At 34.4% G+C, this 18,979-nt stretch overlaps 2 protein-coding genes and 1 long non-coding RNA gene across 3 annotated transcripts; all 3 read left to right on the top strand.

The window, feature by feature from the left end:
- The first annotated feature begins 3,175 nt into the window (after window positions 1-3,175).
- On the top strand, window positions 3,176-4,241 carry LOC115716165 (disease resistance response protein 206-like). Its single transcript, XM_030644911.2, has one exon. It carries the CDS (start codon window positions 3,316-3,318, stop codon window positions 3,916-3,918), a length of 603 nt encoding a protein of 200 aa, XP_030500771.2. The 5' UTR covers window positions 3,176-3,315; the 3' UTR covers window positions 3,919-4,241.
- A 4,007-nt stretch (window positions 4,242-8,248) lies between these two features.
- LOC115716180 (uncharacterized) lies at window positions 8,249-10,024 on the top strand. The gene is made up of 2 exons (XR_004011536.2): window positions 8,249-8,909; window positions 9,158-10,024. It is a non-coding gene; the product is annotated as an uncharacterized LOC115716180 (long non-coding RNA).
- A 4,481-nt stretch (window positions 10,025-14,505) lies between these two features.
- On the top strand, window positions 14,506-18,615 carry LOC115718119 (uncharacterized). The gene has a single exon (XM_030647079.2). The coding sequence runs from the start codon at window positions 14,506-14,508 to the stop codon at window positions 18,613-18,615; it is 4,110 nt and encodes a 1,369-aa protein (XP_030502939.1).
- Window positions 18,616-18,979: the final 364 nt, after the last annotated feature.

The following is an 18,979-nucleotide window of genomic DNA, read 5'->3' as shown; positions in this document are numbered from 1 at the left end:
AGCACCACCATTGTTTTGACCAAAAAAGAAAAATCAAACATATATAAACTAATATATATATACACATATGAGAACAAAAAAGGGAGGGAACCAGTCAGATCTAAAGAGAGATATACTTAAAAATGGAGCTCTTTCGCAATCATCTATTGCCCAGATCTCCAGCCCTCGACGAACACGAACAGTCAAGAAACACCATCGCCGGAGGAGGGTAAGGCGCCGACGAGTGAAAGAAAAGGAGCAGGGAAAGAGAGAATGGACCATTGCGCGACTATGAAGGCATTTCGAGTCGAGATCCGAAGCTCCTTCCCAGTCGCCCATTGCCCATAGCTCCAGCCCGCCCGTCGTCGTCCTCGATTTTGTTCGTCTTAGTGGGTTTTGTTCGACCCAACAGTGACGAGAAAAAGATGAAAAAATCTGAAAAAATAAATTAGGGCTTTGATGCTGAGAGAGAGAGAGAGAGAGAGAGAGAGAGAGAGAGAGAGAGAGAGAGAGAGAGGGAGAGAGAGAGGTTATGGTGAGGAGGTTATGGTTGGGCTGGGAGGCGTGAAGAAGACGAAGTAGAAAAAAAATATTTTATAATTTTAAAATATTCTTTTAGTGATTCAAAAAAAATATTTTTTTTTAGTTTTTATTTTAAATTTTTTTAATTAAATTATTATTTAAACCAATTAAAAACTGACACGTGGCATTTTATTTGTGTTTTAACGGATCAGTTAAGTTAGGGACCAACAGACTTACAAAAAATGTGACCTTAGGGACTATTGCCGCCAATTTTTGAGGTTGGGGATTAATCTGCATTAACCCTAAGTTTTTGGGAACTTTTACCGCAATTATCCCAATTATAAAACAAACAAAATTTTATAATATTTAAATTATTTTTTATTTATTTTAATGAAATATAATAATATAAAAATATTACATTTCATGTCCAACAAAACTAGTTGTAAGTATTGTATTCTAGTGGGTTCCCATTATCACGTTCAACAATGTTAGACATAAAATTGTTAAACTTCAAAAATACCTATTTAATAATTCTGATATCATTTCCAACATGATAAGAATGTGAACGGGTATTTCATGACAAACTTTAATGGTCATGGATGACCAATTTTGTAGTAGAGAAGGCTTGGTTTGTCAGCCTTAAAGTAATTGGAAATCGGTTTATCAACTTAAAATTAATGGAGGATTTGGATTCAGAGATATAGAGCATTGAAATGTTGAGGCTTTACGCAGAAATATATGTTTAGGGTATAGCCACCAAAAAAGTTAATTTTTGAATTTGTTGGATTCACTCAGTGTATCAAGGATAAAGATTGGTGGAGATATGAGGCTCTACAGAGCTCCAGTTGGTACTAGAAAAAAATAGTCATGATGAAGAATCTCATCAAGGAAAAAATAAACTATTTTGAATTAACTCGAATGCAATTTAGCATCTCCAACATGTGTTTTCGATTATGGCCAAAAGATATGTAACGCCCCCGCTTCAAGCCTCCATTGAGTCCTTACACCCACGGAATAAATGGCTCTTATACACGAGTACGTCACTCTGGCTGCTTCCCGAATTGATGACTGACCCTACAGACCAACACGAGTGTTTTCAGCGTGCTTTGTCCTCACTCACACGCACCCTAGGAACACTTCCCAGGAGGTCACCCATCCTAAAATTGCTCCAGGCCAAGCACGCTTAACTGTGGAGTTTTTTCGAGATGGTCTACCGAAAAACAAGATACACCTTGTTGATTTAGGTAGTACCAATCAATCCATTTAAGCTCTCTTCAACTGTGTAGTCTCATACCTACACAGCCTCAGAATCATCCCACTTGACCTTCCCCAGGCGTTGTAGGATTGCACAGCTTACCCGATATTTCCCCTTACGGATCACGGGACTACTGACTGTCACAAGATACGTACTGTAAAAAGGAAGTGGTTTTCCTTCATCTAGGACAGGTAGAGCGCGCCCAACCGTAAATTTATTGCTTGGCTAGCTTGTTGGAAGAGGCTACGTATAGACAATTTTCAACATTTATTTATCGAGTGCAAGTATAGCAAAGAGATTAAAGTTTCTCTATTCATCACTTGGGCCATTTTGAAGACTAATCAAAATGAGCTTTGTCACTATTTAAAACGGGTGAAAAGGTATAAGCACTCAAAGTTTAGATAGATATTTATGTTGTTGTCTTTAATACTTTAGTTTATAATATTTGGGAAGCTAAAAATAATATTCTTTAGAACTTATATATACATTTTAAGATGCGTATTTGGTTGGAGGTGATAGAATGAAATAGAAAAAAAGAATAATTTTTATTATATTCTTTTATTTAATTACATTTTAAAGTATTATGTTATTTTAATGGAATAGTACTAAATGACTATTTTGTGACTAATTAGACATTTTCATTATTTTGGAAGAATGATTATTCTATTTTGAAATAAAAAAAAAATACTTCAATGTAAGATGAGAAAATTTTTTGATAATTTTTATTTATCAATTTCTTTCATTTATTTTAAATTTATTTTCATTCCATTCCTATTCATATTCTTATTCTCATTTCGATTCCAATATTTTCAAGTCTTCCAACTGCCTAAATTTTCTTGTACATAGGATTGAAAAGGAAATTTGTTTTATGTTTTCTCACTTTAAAAGAGAGAATACAAGTATAGAGGATATAGATTAGTTTGAGATTTGTGCCCAAATGTAAAAAATTGCATGCACTTATCAATAGATTCTTTTTTACTTACCAAAAAAAAATATTATTCAGAATTTTTTAAAAATATACCGATATATAACTCTAAATAACTATGTACAATATACACGATTATAAAGAAAAATAAACTAATTAAAAAACTCACTTAAATACTGAACTAGATAAAAAGTCTACCAAAACACCCTTTTAGGAGAGTGTACTGGACTTATGATTTATAAGATGAATGTCGGAAACACACCAAATTTTTACACTTTTTATAAATAAATTAGAAATTAATTATACATTATTATATAAATATATGTAATGATTACTCTATTTATAATATTATGCACCAAAACTTTACTAACATGGTGTATATATAATGCTTCTTATAAAACAATAAATATATTAATTTCATCTGAATTATTAAATATATAATTGATAAAAAAAACTGTCTCGTTAGTGTGTGTGATAGTGCATAATTTTAAATGTATATATCATTACTTAAATTTAAATGGTAAAATATAATAATATAATATGAACATGCAACCCATACTATATATAAGGATTCTATTACACTATTGACTATTCAATAAACTCAAACCCCCTATAGCTAAAAACTCTTGCTTGTATGATAATGAAGTCTCCCAAGCCAATATTTTCAAGCCTAATCCTCTTCTTCTTCATCATATTCATCAATGATTTTAACAATGCCCTACCCCAAAAGAAGAGATCATCATCAATGATAATAAATAAGCTTAAGCCATGTAAAAGTCTAGTGTTTTATTTCCATGACATCATATACAATGGAAATAATGCCAAGAATGCAACCTCAGCTATTGTTGGAGCTCCAGCTTGGGCCAACAAAACCAAACTAGCCGGGAATGACCATTTTGGCGACGTGGTGGTGTTCGATGATCCCATTACACTCGACAACAATCTTCACTCGGCCCCAGTTGGCCGAGCTCAAGGGTTTTACATGTATGACAAGAAGGATGTTTTCACTTCTTGGCTAGGGTTTTCGTTCGTGTTTAACTCGAGTGAGCACAAAGGCAGCCTTAATTTTATGGGAGCCGATCCGATTTTGAACAAATTTAAAGATATTTCGATTGTTGGTGGGACTGGAGATTTTTTCATGTCAAGAGGGATTGCTACTTTGACAACTGATGCTTTTGAAGGTGAAGTTTATTTTAGACTTAGGGTTCATGTTAAGCTCTATGAGTGTTGGTTGTGATCATGATCATCATGATTCATAGACCAATTTGACAATTTGAGTTATATTAATTGTTTTTTTATTTTACATATTGGAGGATAGATTTTTGAATTTGGGATTTATCAAGAGATGTAAAATCATTAGACTATGCCTCTTATGATCACATCTATATTTTTATGTTTTATGTTATCTGTGTTTTTATTTTTATTTGTTTTTCTATTTTTTGGGGTTTGGTGTTGTTTGTTTTGATTTTTTTTTTTTTTACCTTGTAGTTATTAGAAAGTGTGATCTAAAAATGTAATCATCTAAAAAACAAGAAGGTGTGATCATTATATTGATTAAAATTTGTTTTGGTACTACAAAAATTCTTATTTTTAATTACAATAAAATTTGTGTACAATATGAATATCATGTGAATGTGATGATCATCATTTGATCTACTTGCAAATGGGAATGACTTCAAAGTGGAATTTTAGTTTTACTTTGATTACATTTAATATATTACAAGCTTAAGCCAACAAGGATCACCTTAGGGCTCATGTTCAGTCAATATATACAAGGCTAAAATTTCTATCAAATTTTTTTTATTAATAGTATGCTATAAATTAATATATATATATATATTTTATATTTATTTTCTTCAAGAAAACTTTAAATATTATTTTAATAAAACTAATAAATAGTTTTCTTTAATTTATAAAATTTTTAAAATACACATAACAAAAATAAAAATTAAAAATATAACTAAGTATACGTAACAATAATTTAGTATATAAAAAAATTAAGTAAAGATATTTATTTTTGTTTCTATTGTAGAGTTGTTTTCTATTTTCGGCACTTCGAAAAATTATATCTGTAACACCCTTACTAGTTTAGGCATGTTAACGTAATTTTTAACTTACTGTGCAGCTCGTTGCTAATCAACGAGGTTATTGAAAATCGTGATTAATTAAAATTTGCTTATTTAATTAACATAAAATATCAAACATATAAAAATCCGGGATCCCGTTTTTAAAAGTATTTACAAAAGTTTAATTGTATATAACAAAAGTTTATCGCCTAGCGACTATACAACATAAGCTCTGATGCCCCAAAGATCGTACGCTCCAGGCTTAACCGCCCCGCGACATGTACAATCTTCACCTGCTCGCTCTCATGGCTCCTCATCTTTAACTTTGCCCTTACTTACACATGGAAATAACAACTGTGAGTCGATAGACTCAGTAAGAAAAGCATAACATAAAATATACTAATATCTCAGATTATAATCAGGCGCCTATACACCCAACCATAATCCTAACTGAGTCGGGAACGTTCTCGACAAAGTATGACTAATTGCGAATCCAGCCTATACTCAGTGCTCTAATCGTACCGGTGTGGTAGCAGATAACTCATACTATCTGATAGCCTAGCATATATCTGTTGGCATCTTGGTGCAACTCTATGTACACCTCACTGATGCCCTGATATGCTAATCTGATGGCTATAGATTTGCCTATCATATATCTGTTGGTATCTCGGTGCAACTCTATGTACACCTCACTGATACCCTGATATGTTATTCTAACGGCAACTAACATGTACGCTAAACATGTAATCACATATGCATATCATTATACTAATCTTACCTCAATTCTGAATTCAAGTGTGCCGGCCAACCTGAGTGGAACAACTGTTCGGCGAGTTACAGGCTCCTAAATCACATCGATAACAACATGGATAAGTGACTCGCTAAATCACACCCGGGACTTAGGTTTAAACCAAAACCTTATCTACTGTAACTTAATATGGCAATACCCTAAACTAGCAGGAAATTAACCAACCAAAAACCTGAAACTAACGCAAATCGCAAAGCTGAAATTTTCGGGAACCCTGCTGCAGAATCCGGTTACCCGGTTTTACAGGTACCTGTAAAACCAGTTAACCGGTTTTACCCAGAAAACCCAAACAATTTCAAACCCTAACCAAATTGATTCTAATACCAAACCTTTCAGACTTGCATATTATACCCCAATAAACTATTTCCAAGCAATAAAATAACAACCCAAGCTCAGAATCTAAAATCACCATTAAAGCTCCAAGTTTGAGTTCTAAAACTCAAAACTTGGTTAGATCTACTAACAACAACTACTACATGCTTAATTCAACTTGGTTAAATCATATATTAACTTCTGGAAATAACATCTAACAACTACAGCAACAATAACAACTAAAAACTCCATTTCATGCAAAATGAACTTCTTAAAACTCAAGAAAACTAGGGAAGAAATGGTTAGGAGCTTACCTATAGAGCTTGAGACCACTTAAACCTTGCTAAAACTTGCTTGAAATGCAGAAAAATACAGCAAGCCCTAGCTGCTTCTGTGGATTTCGAAAGAGAGAGGGCAAGGAGAGAAAGAGAATCTTTTTCTTGAATTTTCTTATTTTGAAATAAAAGAGTAAATGACTTGGTTTTATTAAAATTACTCTCAGCCCATAATTTAAATAAAAATCAGATTTAACAACTAAAAACATTCCACTAAGGACAAAAGGCTAATGGGGTAAAATGGTCACTTAAGGGTATTTTTAGGAAATTCTAAAATCCTGACTATTCCCGACATTTCCAATGTCTAACGATATTGTATTGCTATTCTAAAAATATTAGAATGTGATTCTAATAGCCAAACACCGCGTTCCAATATTCCCGGGCACAAAACATGCAAAAATTATAAAATTTCTATATATGACATAAAAATACATTTTAAATTTAAATAAATCATCATAAATAAATAATTTAATACTAATATATAATTTTCATAATTAAACTCTAATTATCTGCTAAATTCTAAATTAAAGCTAAACAGTCTTTATAATATCCCAATATTTTTATATAACAAGCATACATTATACATCCAATTAGTATTTTTTTTTATACGCGTATAACTAGTTATTTAGAATTTTATTTATTAATACTATAAATTATTTAAAATACCTCAAAAATAAATGAAATATTTATAATAATTACAATATACAATATTATATAAAATTAATGATATAATTTCTTTAGGTGTTAAAAAAAAATAACCATAGACTAAAAACAAAATGAAATTAACCTAAACTTTTATATTGTGTTTGTAACGTCCCCGCTTCAAGCCTCTATTGGGCCCTTACACCCACGGAATGAATGGCTCTTATACACGAGTATGTCACTCTGGCTGCTTCATGGACTGACGACTGACCCTACAGACCAACACGAGTGTTTTCAGCGTGATTTGTCCTCACTCGCACGCTTCCTGGGAAGTTTTCCTAGGATGCGTGTGAGTGAGGACAAAGCAGCTGAAAACACTCGTGTTGGTCTGTAGGGTCAGCCATCAGTCTATGAAGCAGCCAGAGTGACGTACTCGTGTATAAGAGACATTCATTCCGTGGATGTAAGGGCCCAATAGAAGTTTGAAGCGGGGACGTTACAGTATTAAAGCAATTCGAATAAATAAGATTAAGTAAAGATAAATTTGTGGTACAACATAATATATTTATATATATTTGTATATATATATAGATTTGTATAGTAATGTTCTTGGTGCGGGAAAAGTTTCACTAGCCAATTATAGGTACCAAGAATGAACTAGATAAAGTAAATTGTTGCATATACATGATATATTACCCAATTGAGGTTGTCATTATCAAATACAACACTTTTTTTTTAATTATTTCTGTTTTTTCTTCTTTTAAGGTTATCGAAACTTAAAGAATTCATTTGTACATATGATAGTGTGGCCCATTTTAATTTAAAACACTTTTGACCCACCTCCAATTGGTCCCAAACTGCTCTTCTAGCCCAAATGATTTTATTATAGGGATTATTTCACAAATACACAAAAACAACAAAAAATTTATAAAAAAACAGTTTTACTGAATTTTAAATATTTTTACGGTTTTTTTTATTTTATTTACAGAAAATACGTTCTTTTATGTTGTACTCTTGTTAATTTGTTGTTATTTAGATGTTATTTTTTATTATTTTGATGTTATCTAAATGTTATTTTTATGTTACTTTTATATAGTTTTCTTGTTATTTTCGTGTTGTTTTTATAGAAAACCATAAAAATATATAAAAAAAATTCTTTAAACGTAAAAATGTAATTTTTTTACAAAAAATGATGTTTTATATAATTATACATTTATTTTATTATATTCGTACACTCTAAGCTTAAAATAAAAATAATGATATATTACCAAAAAAAAAAAACAAGAATCATACAATAATATTCTCATCGTGGAAATGATAAAAAATTTTGTACTTATTACCAAAAATTAAAAATAATAATATAATATTAAAAATTTGTACTTATTTTGGTGATTGTTTTTGTAAGAAATTTACCCTTTTATCCTACACCAAACAGAAAATTAAACAAGTTATCAAGGTCAAAATCGACCTTACACAGAGTCAAAACTCAGTTGACTCCCTGAAGTTAACAAAAAACGACAGTCTTTTATTCCCTAGACTACAAGTCGTTTTGCAATAACCCTAATTAACCTCCCCAAGAAATATCTAGAATCAATTCATTTGCACACACACACGAAACCCAAATATGAAACCCTAGCAGAGCTTCGAGTTTCTTCTCTAGAAACTCGAAGTCTGCTCACAACCCAGAAAAACCAATTAATCCCTTCACGGATCAAAATCAACTCCCAAATCCATACACAACACAGAGAAATATCTAAAAATAAAGCAAGTGAAATTAGAAAGAGTGTACCATAAATTTTATAGAGGTTCCCCAAATGTTGCTGGGTACATCCTTTTCGAGCTCGCCTCAGAAAAGCTCGTTTCCACTATTGAATCTTCAAGATCAAAGAGTTACAAAGCTAGATTCCAAATCACATGTACGATTGGTAATCTTTTGAGTTTACAGTGTTTATTTTCTCTCTTTTCTCTCTGAATATGCACTAATTTCTTCTTCTTCTTCTGTGTATGTTTCCCCCTTGGTTTGGATCTCCGAGCCCTAACCCTAGGGCTCCAAGACTTAACCACTGTAAGTCTCTTCCTCTTCGAAAATCTGATATGTTTTTTGTTGTTTTGAGTTTATTTTCATGTATTTATAGCTTGTAGATTAGCAGAGAGAACTGAGAGTTAGTTGCAACAGTTTTAACAAACTTTGCAACTAACTTTTTGTTTTGTCTGTAGGTTGTAAGAGGCCGAAGGCCACATAGGATATTTTCTACTTCGTAATTCTTGTTAAGTGCTGATCTAGACAATGTATGTGGGAATTTATTTCAACAGTTTTGTTTTTGTGAGGCTATGGCTAATATGGGACGTGTTGATACTAGCCTTGAGGAACAGCATATGAATATTGCATTGGAAGATGATACTGAAGAATGTTACATTCTATGATGAAGGTGTTGAAGATTTATCAGAGATTGATACTCGTTGATATCTTGTGGGTCAATTTCTCACAGATCAGTCTATTGATTTTTAAGCAATGAAACACAAGATGACATAGTTATGGAGACTCAGTAGAGGGTTGTCTGTGAAAGAACTAGAGCCCAATCGTGTTTTGTTTCAGTTTTACCATGAAGTAGACAATGAAAGGGTAATGGAGAGTAGCCCTTGGACTTTCGATAGGGTGCCTCTAATCTTTGAAAGACTTAAAGATGGAGATAATCCTCGTAGTGTAGTCCTTAATCGGCTGCATTCTTGGGTTCAAATACATGCCTTAAAAACTATATTCATGGTAGAAAGAGTTGTACGGAATCTGGGTATGTGGGATCGATCTGACCTTAATAACTTCATGGGGTTTGGAGAGATTATCTAAGGGTTTGATTTTAAAAAAATATATATTTAAAAAAAATTAGTACAAAGATCATTTATAAAATATAAAACACAAACGACAAAAAAAAATTACTAACTGATTATTAGGTACCACATCGGTATGACATTGATCACTTTAAGTGCCAATAACAAGTACCAATCAGGGTCGGCGCTAGGCATAGGCAAGCTAGGCCCACGCCTAGGGCCCACTCATTTAAGGGGCCTAAATAAAAAAATTACATTTTAAAAATATACATATTTTTTTAACAATTTTTAAAAATATCATTTATCTTTATAGTAAGGACCCAAAAAAATATTTTTGCCTATTACCTTTTTCAATTCAAGGCCGGCCCTAGTACCAAATCGTATATAAAAAAAATTAGAAAATTGATAATCAATTATTGTGTATGTGAATTAGTATAGTATTGAGCACCTTAAGATGTCACATAACAATAATAGTACAAAAAATTATTTTTTAAAAAATAGTACAAAAATTATTTATAAAAAAATAAAACACAAAAGACAAAAAATAATTACTACCTAATTATTAAGTATTACATCGGCATGGTATTAAACACCTACCACTAATAAGTACAAAATAGTATATATATTTAAAAAAAAAAAAAAAAAAAAAAAAAAAAAAAAACCCACAAACGATAAGGACAAGTTGTTTCACTTTGTTTGATTCAAATAACATCCATTTTTTTTGATTCAAATAACATCCATTTATATATAAATGTTATTGATGAATATGATCATATAGCTTGCTTGCTTTCTTTTCAATCTTCGTCTTTTGTCCTATGTAATTTCTTAGCTATATACTAACCGTATTTTTTCTTCAATTCAATTATGTGAATTGGTAAAAGTTATTATTAGTGTTTAGTATTTTACTGAGGGTTATATTATTATTAATGTAGTTAAGCATTATTAACCAATCGTGGAGCACTACTTATACAAGATTAGACACTACACTGATACTCAATAGCAATACTTTTAAATTATATATATATATATATTTTTTGGGAAGTTGAAGTGTCTTAAATTTGAATTTCCTTTAGAGAAATGCTAAGAGGATCTCTAATGGTAATATTTTGAAAAATACTTGATGAGGTAGAAAGCTTATGTGGCAAAATATAGGGATTCTATACTATTAGAGATAAAAGAATGATATTGTTGAAATTTACATTGATGCCACATAATGGCATTGATGCTATATTTTTTTATACAATAAAAAATTAAAAGTGTAATATATATATAATAGTTTAATAAAGAAAAAAAATTATATATATAATAATAATGTGTGATATTATAATTATAGCATTTTAAAAAGGTATTATACCATTGGAGTGTTTTTAAAAGTAAATGTGTCAAAAATGATGTGAAAGAAAAATAAAATAAAATATTATATTTTGAATGATGTGGAGATATAGAACATCTTTAAAGAATGCTACCATTGGAGATGCTCTAAAAGGCATCAATATCGCTATTGCTCTAAGTAAGTATCGGCTTCCATATTGTTTAATATAATAATTTTTAGGGACTATCGTTAGTCAATTGCAAGACGACATATCTAAAAATATTAGACAGTATTAGTGCCTAATAACAATACTCTTTTCTTTACCAACGAGAGAGAGTGATATATATATATATATATTGAGAGAGAGAGAGAGAGAGAGAGAGAGAGAGAGAGAGAGAGAGAGTAGTGTATTTGTTAATTTAAAATCTTGGGACCAAATTAAGAAAAGTTCATCATACAATAATTCACTCTATATTAATTAATATTAGTAAAGTCCAAGATCTCTCTCTACGTTACTATAAAGAATTATGATGATCAAGGTAATGCTTAATTAAACAATAAAACATCTAATGATGATGTAATTACATATTAATATTATTTAACCTCATTTATAGGTGATATTTCTAATCTTTATCAATATTCTTTTCCAAATTCAGAAAGTTGGTCATATATATTGTTGCTTTAAAAATAATATTCATTATTGTGGACCCAAAATTTCATTTTCAGAACTAGTTAGAAGAACTATAATAACTTAACTATGTTTCAAAAAAGAAAACAAATAAATCTAGGTTTGGTGAAAAAATACCCACCAAATTTTGTCAGTTATAATGTGTTACATAATTAATTAAGCTAAAAATAAATAAATTATGTGACACATGATCGAACAAATTCATATGAAAGAATAATAAGCACTCGTTTCGGTTATGAGTTGTCCAATCGAACGATTTACTATTAGTTTCCTTTAAATTTGGACAATTAACAATAATAGAAAGCAAGATCACATGGAAAATATAATAAGGGAAACTCTATTAGTAGAGTAGAGACGGTGTAATGTTATTATCAACTAGATTTTGAAAATGGGATAAAATTTGTACGAGTAATTAAATTGGCTAAAAGGAAGTGATTTTAAATAGTGTCAAAATTGAGTGAGCATTGGAGAGAACAGACAATTTGCACAGTTTTTCTCTCGGTTGAGAGTGTTGGAATTCCAACTTGACGATCAATGTCTTATCCACAGTTTAACCTTTTACCTGTTTTTTGAGGTTATAACAGTGTATCAACTTTGTTCTTGTCTTTTCATAGTTTAACCTTTACCTTGCTTTTAAGGTTTTAACAGTGCATCAACTTTGTTCCTTTTTTCCTTAGTTCAGTTTGGCTTTTAGCTTCTCTTCTTGCTTTGGTCAACTGTTTATTCCTTTCCTGTGAGTTTCTTTCTGCTTTCTCTCAAGTTCCGTTTGTCTTTTCCTGGTGTGTCAATGGGGGACAATAATGAGGGTTCACGTGCTCTTGCAAATGAAAATCCTGTCCCTTCACAAGAGGTCCCTGAAGTCATTATGAGCATTGATTCGCCCCAACAACTATCTCATGTTAACAGTGGAGGAGTTAAGGAAGCTGATGCTGGGGGAATTAATGATGCTGAGGTGGGAGGTATAAATGTAGCTGGTGTAGAGGAAGGGGGGGTTGAAGTGCCTAACGGTATTACTGATAAGTCCAATGAGGAACTCGAGAGACTACGTAATAACTTCCTACAGTCTATGACCATCGATCTGGAGCCATCTTTTGAATTAACAGCTGAAGTAGTTAGTACTGGTGTACTAGCCAGTTTTTTTGATGGTAAGGGAGTTTCAAGAACCAGGCTTAAAGATATCCTTAGCCAGATTTGGAAGCTCAAGGGTTATTGGAGGTTTAAGACTCTGAAGCCTGGGGTTTGGGGCATTTTTTTCGACAAAACAGAAGATCGTGAGGATGTTCTCCGAAGAAGACCATGGATTATCAATGGGAAGATGCTCATAATTAAAGAGTGGCCAGAGGATGGTGACTGGTTTAATGCTGATATGAGGAAAGCTGTTTTCTGGGTCATGGTGTCTGGGTTACCAACTCCATACCTCAATGGTGTTAATTCACGCACTTTGGCTGCAAAGGCGGGCAGATTTGTTCGGAGTGATCTTGCAGACAATAGAACAGTCGTCCGAAGGGGATTTCTGAAGTTTCAAGTCGAAATTGACACCTCCCTTCAATTAGTATCTGGCTTTTTTCTTGATATTAAGAGGGGGAGGAAAGAATGGATCCAATTCCGTTATTTTAAGTTACCTAAACTCTGCTATAATTGTGGCTATCTTGGTCATGACAAGAAATCTTGTTTTAGATCGACAGCCTTTGCTTTTCCTCCATCTGGTGCGGCGGTTCCAGCGTATGGGCCTTGGATGAAGGCTGAAATGGCAGTATATAGTTGTTTCAATACCAGGAATCAGCTGGAATATTTCAGAGAAGGGGTAGGCCGGAACCCTTCACCGGCAAAAGTTCCTCCGGTAGATGCATCGAGATCCAAAAGCAGTGGAAAGAGACCTGTCCAAGATAATCACAGAGAGCAGAACCTGCAAAGTCCAGCTTGCAGCAAACCTGTGAGGAAAGCTATCAGGATTAACAACAAAGATCCAGGTGCCATTTTTGGTAGAAATTTGAAAATTGTTGAGAAGAATGTGTCTAGTCCGCTGGATAAAAAACTTGGGGGGTTGAACCCTTTACCACGGGAATCAAGGAAGTTTGAAAGAGGAAGATTAGCCAGATCTGTTTCTCCTAGAGCAATGCGTAGACACCAACAAGGTAATAATAGTACGATCTCAGAAATTGATATTATTAATAATTTTTCTTCTAGGCCTCCTCCCAATGAGGCTGATAATGGGATTCTCACAACTATGATGGCCAACATTGGGCCCACTTATGACCAAATGGTGGAAAAGCCCCACGTTGAATTATGTCAATCTAGGCAACCCCATAAACACCCTGAGCCCACTCACTTTCCTTGGCCCATCTACGCAGAGGAAATTGGGCTAGCTGAGGAGCTTATGGGGCCTGCCCCAATTGATAAGTATGAGCCCACTCCTACCCTTTTCCATGATCCCATAGATGTGTCTGAGCTTGTACATCATTGTCCACAACCCAGAAAACGAAAAGCCAGCCTAACATTGATACCTTATGTGCAACATACAGCCGAGAATTCTGGGGACTTTTCCATTGATGTCCCTGAGCTCCCTGCCTTTTCCCCCTCACCCGAGTCTTCTTTTAAAATGGGAGCAGGTGCCTCGACTTCATCTTTGAAGAATGATAAACGTAGAAGGAAGGGTTCCCGTTCTAAGTTATCAGTCTCTAAGCAGGATAAGAATTCTGTTCTGGTGGTGAGTGAAGACAAAGATGTCCAAAAAAATCTACTTGACTCTCTAAATTTGGTTGAAGTTCAAGTCAATAGCTGTCAAAATTTTCCTATGGGCGAGGAGGCGGCCCTTATCAAGCCCCCTACAGCCCCATGAAGTGTCTTTCATGGAATTGTCGGGGCCTTGCCAGAGACCCGACATCCCAAGCTCTTGCGGCTTGGGTGAAGAAGTACAAGGTGGACTGTATCTTTTTGATGGAAACTAAAACTAATAGAAATAAGATGGAGGCTGTGGCTCGTTATTTGGGTTTTTCGAAAATTGCTTGTGCAGATGCCTCTGGTTTGTCAGGAGGTTCTTGTTTAATGTGGAATTGTAACATGGATTTGGTGGTTAATTACTTTGTTGATGGGTTCTTTGAGGCTACGATTTGGGATTTTCAATCTCAACTTCACTGGAAATTGTTCGCAGTATATGGTACGCCTTATGCAAGTGTCAAGGAGGTTTTTTGGAGATCCTTGGAAGAGGAATGTTCTCAATGTTCCCTGCCATGGATTATTCTTGGAGATTTGAATTGTATTTATAGTCAAGAAGAGAAGTCAGGGGGTCGGTTAGTTTCTTATGCTGATACTCAATTTTTGAAGAACTTCATGCTTAATACTGGCTGTGTTGATCTCCAATTTATAGGGAATAAATTCACTTGGCAAAACAAACGGTTTAATGGTGGTCTTATCAGGGAAAGGCTTGATCGAGCAGTGTGTTCTCCAGAATGGCTTTTGGATTATGAGTTTGCTGGTATTCGTAATATGCCAATCTCTATTTCAGATCACGCTCCCATTGTTCTCGATACTCATTTATTTGCTCCGAGAGGTTATATACCTTTTCGGTTTTTTGAATCTTGGTCCTGGGAGCCTTCATGTAAAAATGAGATATCTAGAGTATGGAATTTTTCTGGTAGCAATGCTACTGCTGCCTTCATTCATAATATCAACAAAGTCAAGAATGCTCTTCAGGTGTGGAAGAAGAATGGCCATTTGGTCAAAGAGTGTGATATTAACAAGTTGGAGAGGAGATTGGAGTGGACTCAAAATCAGCCAATTACTGATGCTTTGAAAAGAGAAGAAGCTAGTATTCATTCTCAAATCCTGGTTGCTTGGGCTAAACTTGAAAGTATGTGGAGACAACGATCAAGAGAAACTTGGCTCTCCTTGGGGGATAGAAATACAAGGTATTTTCATGCTGCAACTGTTATCAGAAAAAGGCGAAATAGTATTTGGGCAATTAAAGACAAAGAAGGGAGAATTTGGAAAGAGAAGAGGATCATAGGGGGCATCATTAATAATTATTTCCATGAGCTGTATACTTCCTCTCAGCCGTGCATTGAGGAGGAATTATTTATTAATCTGTTTGCCAATAGGATTGATGATAATGCAAATGACATCATTGCTAGAGTGCCTACAGATGTGGAAATTAAGGAGGTGGTTTTCTGCCTTCATCCTCTCAAGGCCCCAGGTCCGGATGGGTTTTCGGGTTGTTTCTTCCGCAAATACTGGGAAGTGGTTGGTCCAAATTTGTGTGCTACAGTCAGAGAGTTTTTCTTGTCGGGAGAAATGGATCCTAATCTTAACAAGACTTTTATTTGCCTTATTCCGAAAGTGGATTTTCCTCTGGGTGTAGACCAATTTCGTCCAATTAGCCTTTGCAATTTCTCCTACAAAGTCATAGCCAAGATTCTATCTAATAGGCTAAGACCTTTCATGTGTGATCTAATTTCTCCCCTTCAGTCAGCGTTTATCCCAGGGCGTTGGATCGCTGAGTCTTCTATTCTCACTCAAGAAATCATTCACAAGATTCGTCATAAGAAAGGTAAAGGGGGGCTTATGGCCTTAAAGCTTGATATGCACAAAGCTTACGACAAAATGGAATGGAAATTCTTAGAAAAAGTTCTTGTGGCTAATGGATTCTCTGAGAAATGTCGAAAGCTTTTGATGGCTTGTGTCACTAGTGTTTCCTATGCGGTTCTTCTTAATGGATGTCCGCTTAAGAAATTGATTCCGCAACGAGGACTTCGTCAAGGAGATCCTCTTTCCCCCTTTTTATTTTTACTTTGCCAAGAAGTTCTTTCAAAGCTCATCTCCAAAGCCGAAGCTCAGAATGAGGTTCATGGCATCAAAATTGCGCACTCAGCGACCCCGATTTCTCACTTGATGTTCGCAGATGATACCATTCTGTTTGCTCGTGCAAATTCAAATGAAGCTAACAAGTTGATGGCTTGCCTCTCCACCTATGAATCTTGGTCTGGGCAATCTTGCAGCAAATCCAAGTCTGGAGTTCTCTTTTCTAAGAACATGTCTATTGAAAGGAAGAGCGATATTCTCGGTATTCTCAACATTAATCAAGTTAATGGTGATGAGAGGCATCTTGGTAACCCATTTGTGTTCAAAAGAAGGAAAAAGGAAGATTATCAGAGGCTTAGAGAAAGTATGCTGAAAAAATTGGAAGGTTGGAAGATGAAACTCATTTCTTATGCTGGCCGATTAACCTTGATAAAATCAGTAACTTCGGCTATGCCAATCTATGCAATGTCCACTGCTAAAATTCCTTTAGCTAATTGTCGAGATCTAGATGCTTTGATGAGGAAGTTTTGGTGGACAGGAAAGGTGGATAAGGACCGTTATCTTGCTCTAAAGGCTTGGGATAAGATATGTCAACCAAAGGATTCTGGAGGCTTGGGCTTAAGAAGATGTGAAGATATCAACAAAGCATTATTAACTAAGTTAGCGTGGAGTTTGGCAACCAAAGAAAAGAAGCCTTGGGTCTCCTGTATGCTGAAAAAGTATTGCAATTATGAGAACTTTTGGGCAGTTAAAGGCAAGAGTAATGATTCTTATCTTTGGAAGTGCATCCTGGATACTCGACCAACAATCCTCAAGGGATCCATTTCTGTTGCTGCTTCTGGTGATACTATAAATATATGGCAACAGCCGTGGATTCCCTGGATGGAAGCTCCTGAATTTTTGGACCTTATGAGTAGCTTGAGGAATAATGGATTTACAATCAAAACTGTAGCAGATATTTCATCAGGTAATGAATGGAATGAAGAACTGGTTTTGCAAGTGTTTGGAAATGGGTTGGGACACCGTATTCTCTCTATACCAAGGATCCCCTTTCCCTTTCAAGATCAGGTTTATTGGAAAGATTCTCCAAATGGTCAATTTTCTGTTAAAGCAGCCTATAAAGTGGATCAATCTTGGAGGTTTGATCCGATTGAAGATGTCTGGAAGTGGATATGGGATGCTGGTATACATCCCAAGATTTCAGTTTTGCTTTGGAGGTTCTTAAATGATGCTCTCCCTACAAAGAGCAGGTTGGTTTTTTTGCCAGATAAAGGGTGTGATCTGTGTGAAGGAGTTACCGAAGATTCTATGCATTTGTTCAGTAAGTGTAGCTTCTCAAAGTCCATTTGGTTCGGTGGAAGTAAATCAATTAGGATAGGGGAGTTCCATGGTGATTCTATCCAAAGTGTGTTAGAAAATTTGGTGCCTTCTTTCACAAAGTCCCATTCAGATGCAAGCAGAGCTGATCTTCTCAACTATGTGGGATGCGTTCTATCGGTTATATGGCATCAACGAAATGCCTTCTACATCAACAATGTTCCAGTCAATCCCCTAGTGGCGTTAGCAAGGGTAGAATCTGATTTTATGGAATTACAGACGTTGCCTCGCCTCAGCAAGAGTACTCATAATGCAGATATTCAGATCTCTGGAGGTTCGGCAGGTGCAGGGGTCACCTTCCCTTCTAGCAGTTTGGTAAGGCATGTTTTCTTCACGGATGCTTCGTGGGTGGAAGGTGAAGCGGGCATTGCAGCAGTATCTGTTGACACTGCAAACGGCTGCTGGTTTGTTAGACACCAGAAGCAACAGGTTAATTCAGCCCTTGAAGGTGAATTTAGAGCTATTTTCCTAGCTCTTTCATGGGCAATTGATCAAGGCTGGAGTGAGGTTCTTATTCTCTCAGATTGCAAGGTGGCAGTTCATGCCCTTTCTTCCTCAGGTCTATGTCCTGATTGGCAGTTATCTAATGTGTTCTATTCTATAATTAACATGTCTAAACTCTTAACTGTTTGTAATTTCTGTTATATTTGTCGTAGTTTTAATTCGGTTGCGGATGGTTTAGCCAAGAAAGCTAGAGTTGCTAGCGATCTGGTCGTTTTGTATCAAGGGGAGGGTAATCCCCCTGTGATTCCCATCACTTTTCTCGCTTAATGAACTGTGTGTTCTTTCAAAAAAAAAAAAAGAAAGCAAGATCACTATATTATATAGCGTAAATACTATTTTGGACCTTGTGTTTTGCAAAAGTTACAGATTGGACCCTGTCTTTTGTTAAATGACAAAATAGACACTGTATTTTCTAAAATAGTAAAAATAAGACCCTGAGCTTAATTTTTGACAACTTTTTTTTAATACAACCAACTTGAAGACAATGCTTAATACGAAAAGATACAAAAAATGTAAACAGTTTTGTCATAACACTTTTAGATCGGATTATAATTAAACTTTATTTTGATAAAAAATCAATTCAGGGTCCTATTTGTACTATTTTAGAAAATACAGGGTCTATTTTATCATT

Source organism: Cannabis sativa, chromosome 5 (genome assembly GCF_029168945.1).
Source record: "Cannabis sativa cultivar Pink pepper isolate KNU-18-1 chromosome 5, ASM2916894v1, whole genome shotgun sequence".
In the NCBI taxonomy this organism is placed as follows: Eukaryota; Viridiplantae; Streptophyta; class Magnoliopsida; order Rosales; family Cannabaceae; genus Cannabis; species Cannabis sativa.
Note: the sequence above shows the minus strand (reverse complement) of the source record. Positions and strands in the feature narration are given on the sequence as shown.

Excerpts from the sequence above, each read along its gene's own strand:
- LOC115716165 (XM_030644911.2), top strand. The coding sequence starts at position 3,316 with ATGATAATGAAGTCTCCCAAGCCAATATTTTCAAGCCTAATCCTCTTC.
- LOC115718119 (XM_030647079.2), top strand. The coding sequence starts at position 14,506 with ATGAAGTGTCTTTCATGGAATTGTCGGGGCCTTGCCAGAGACCCGACA.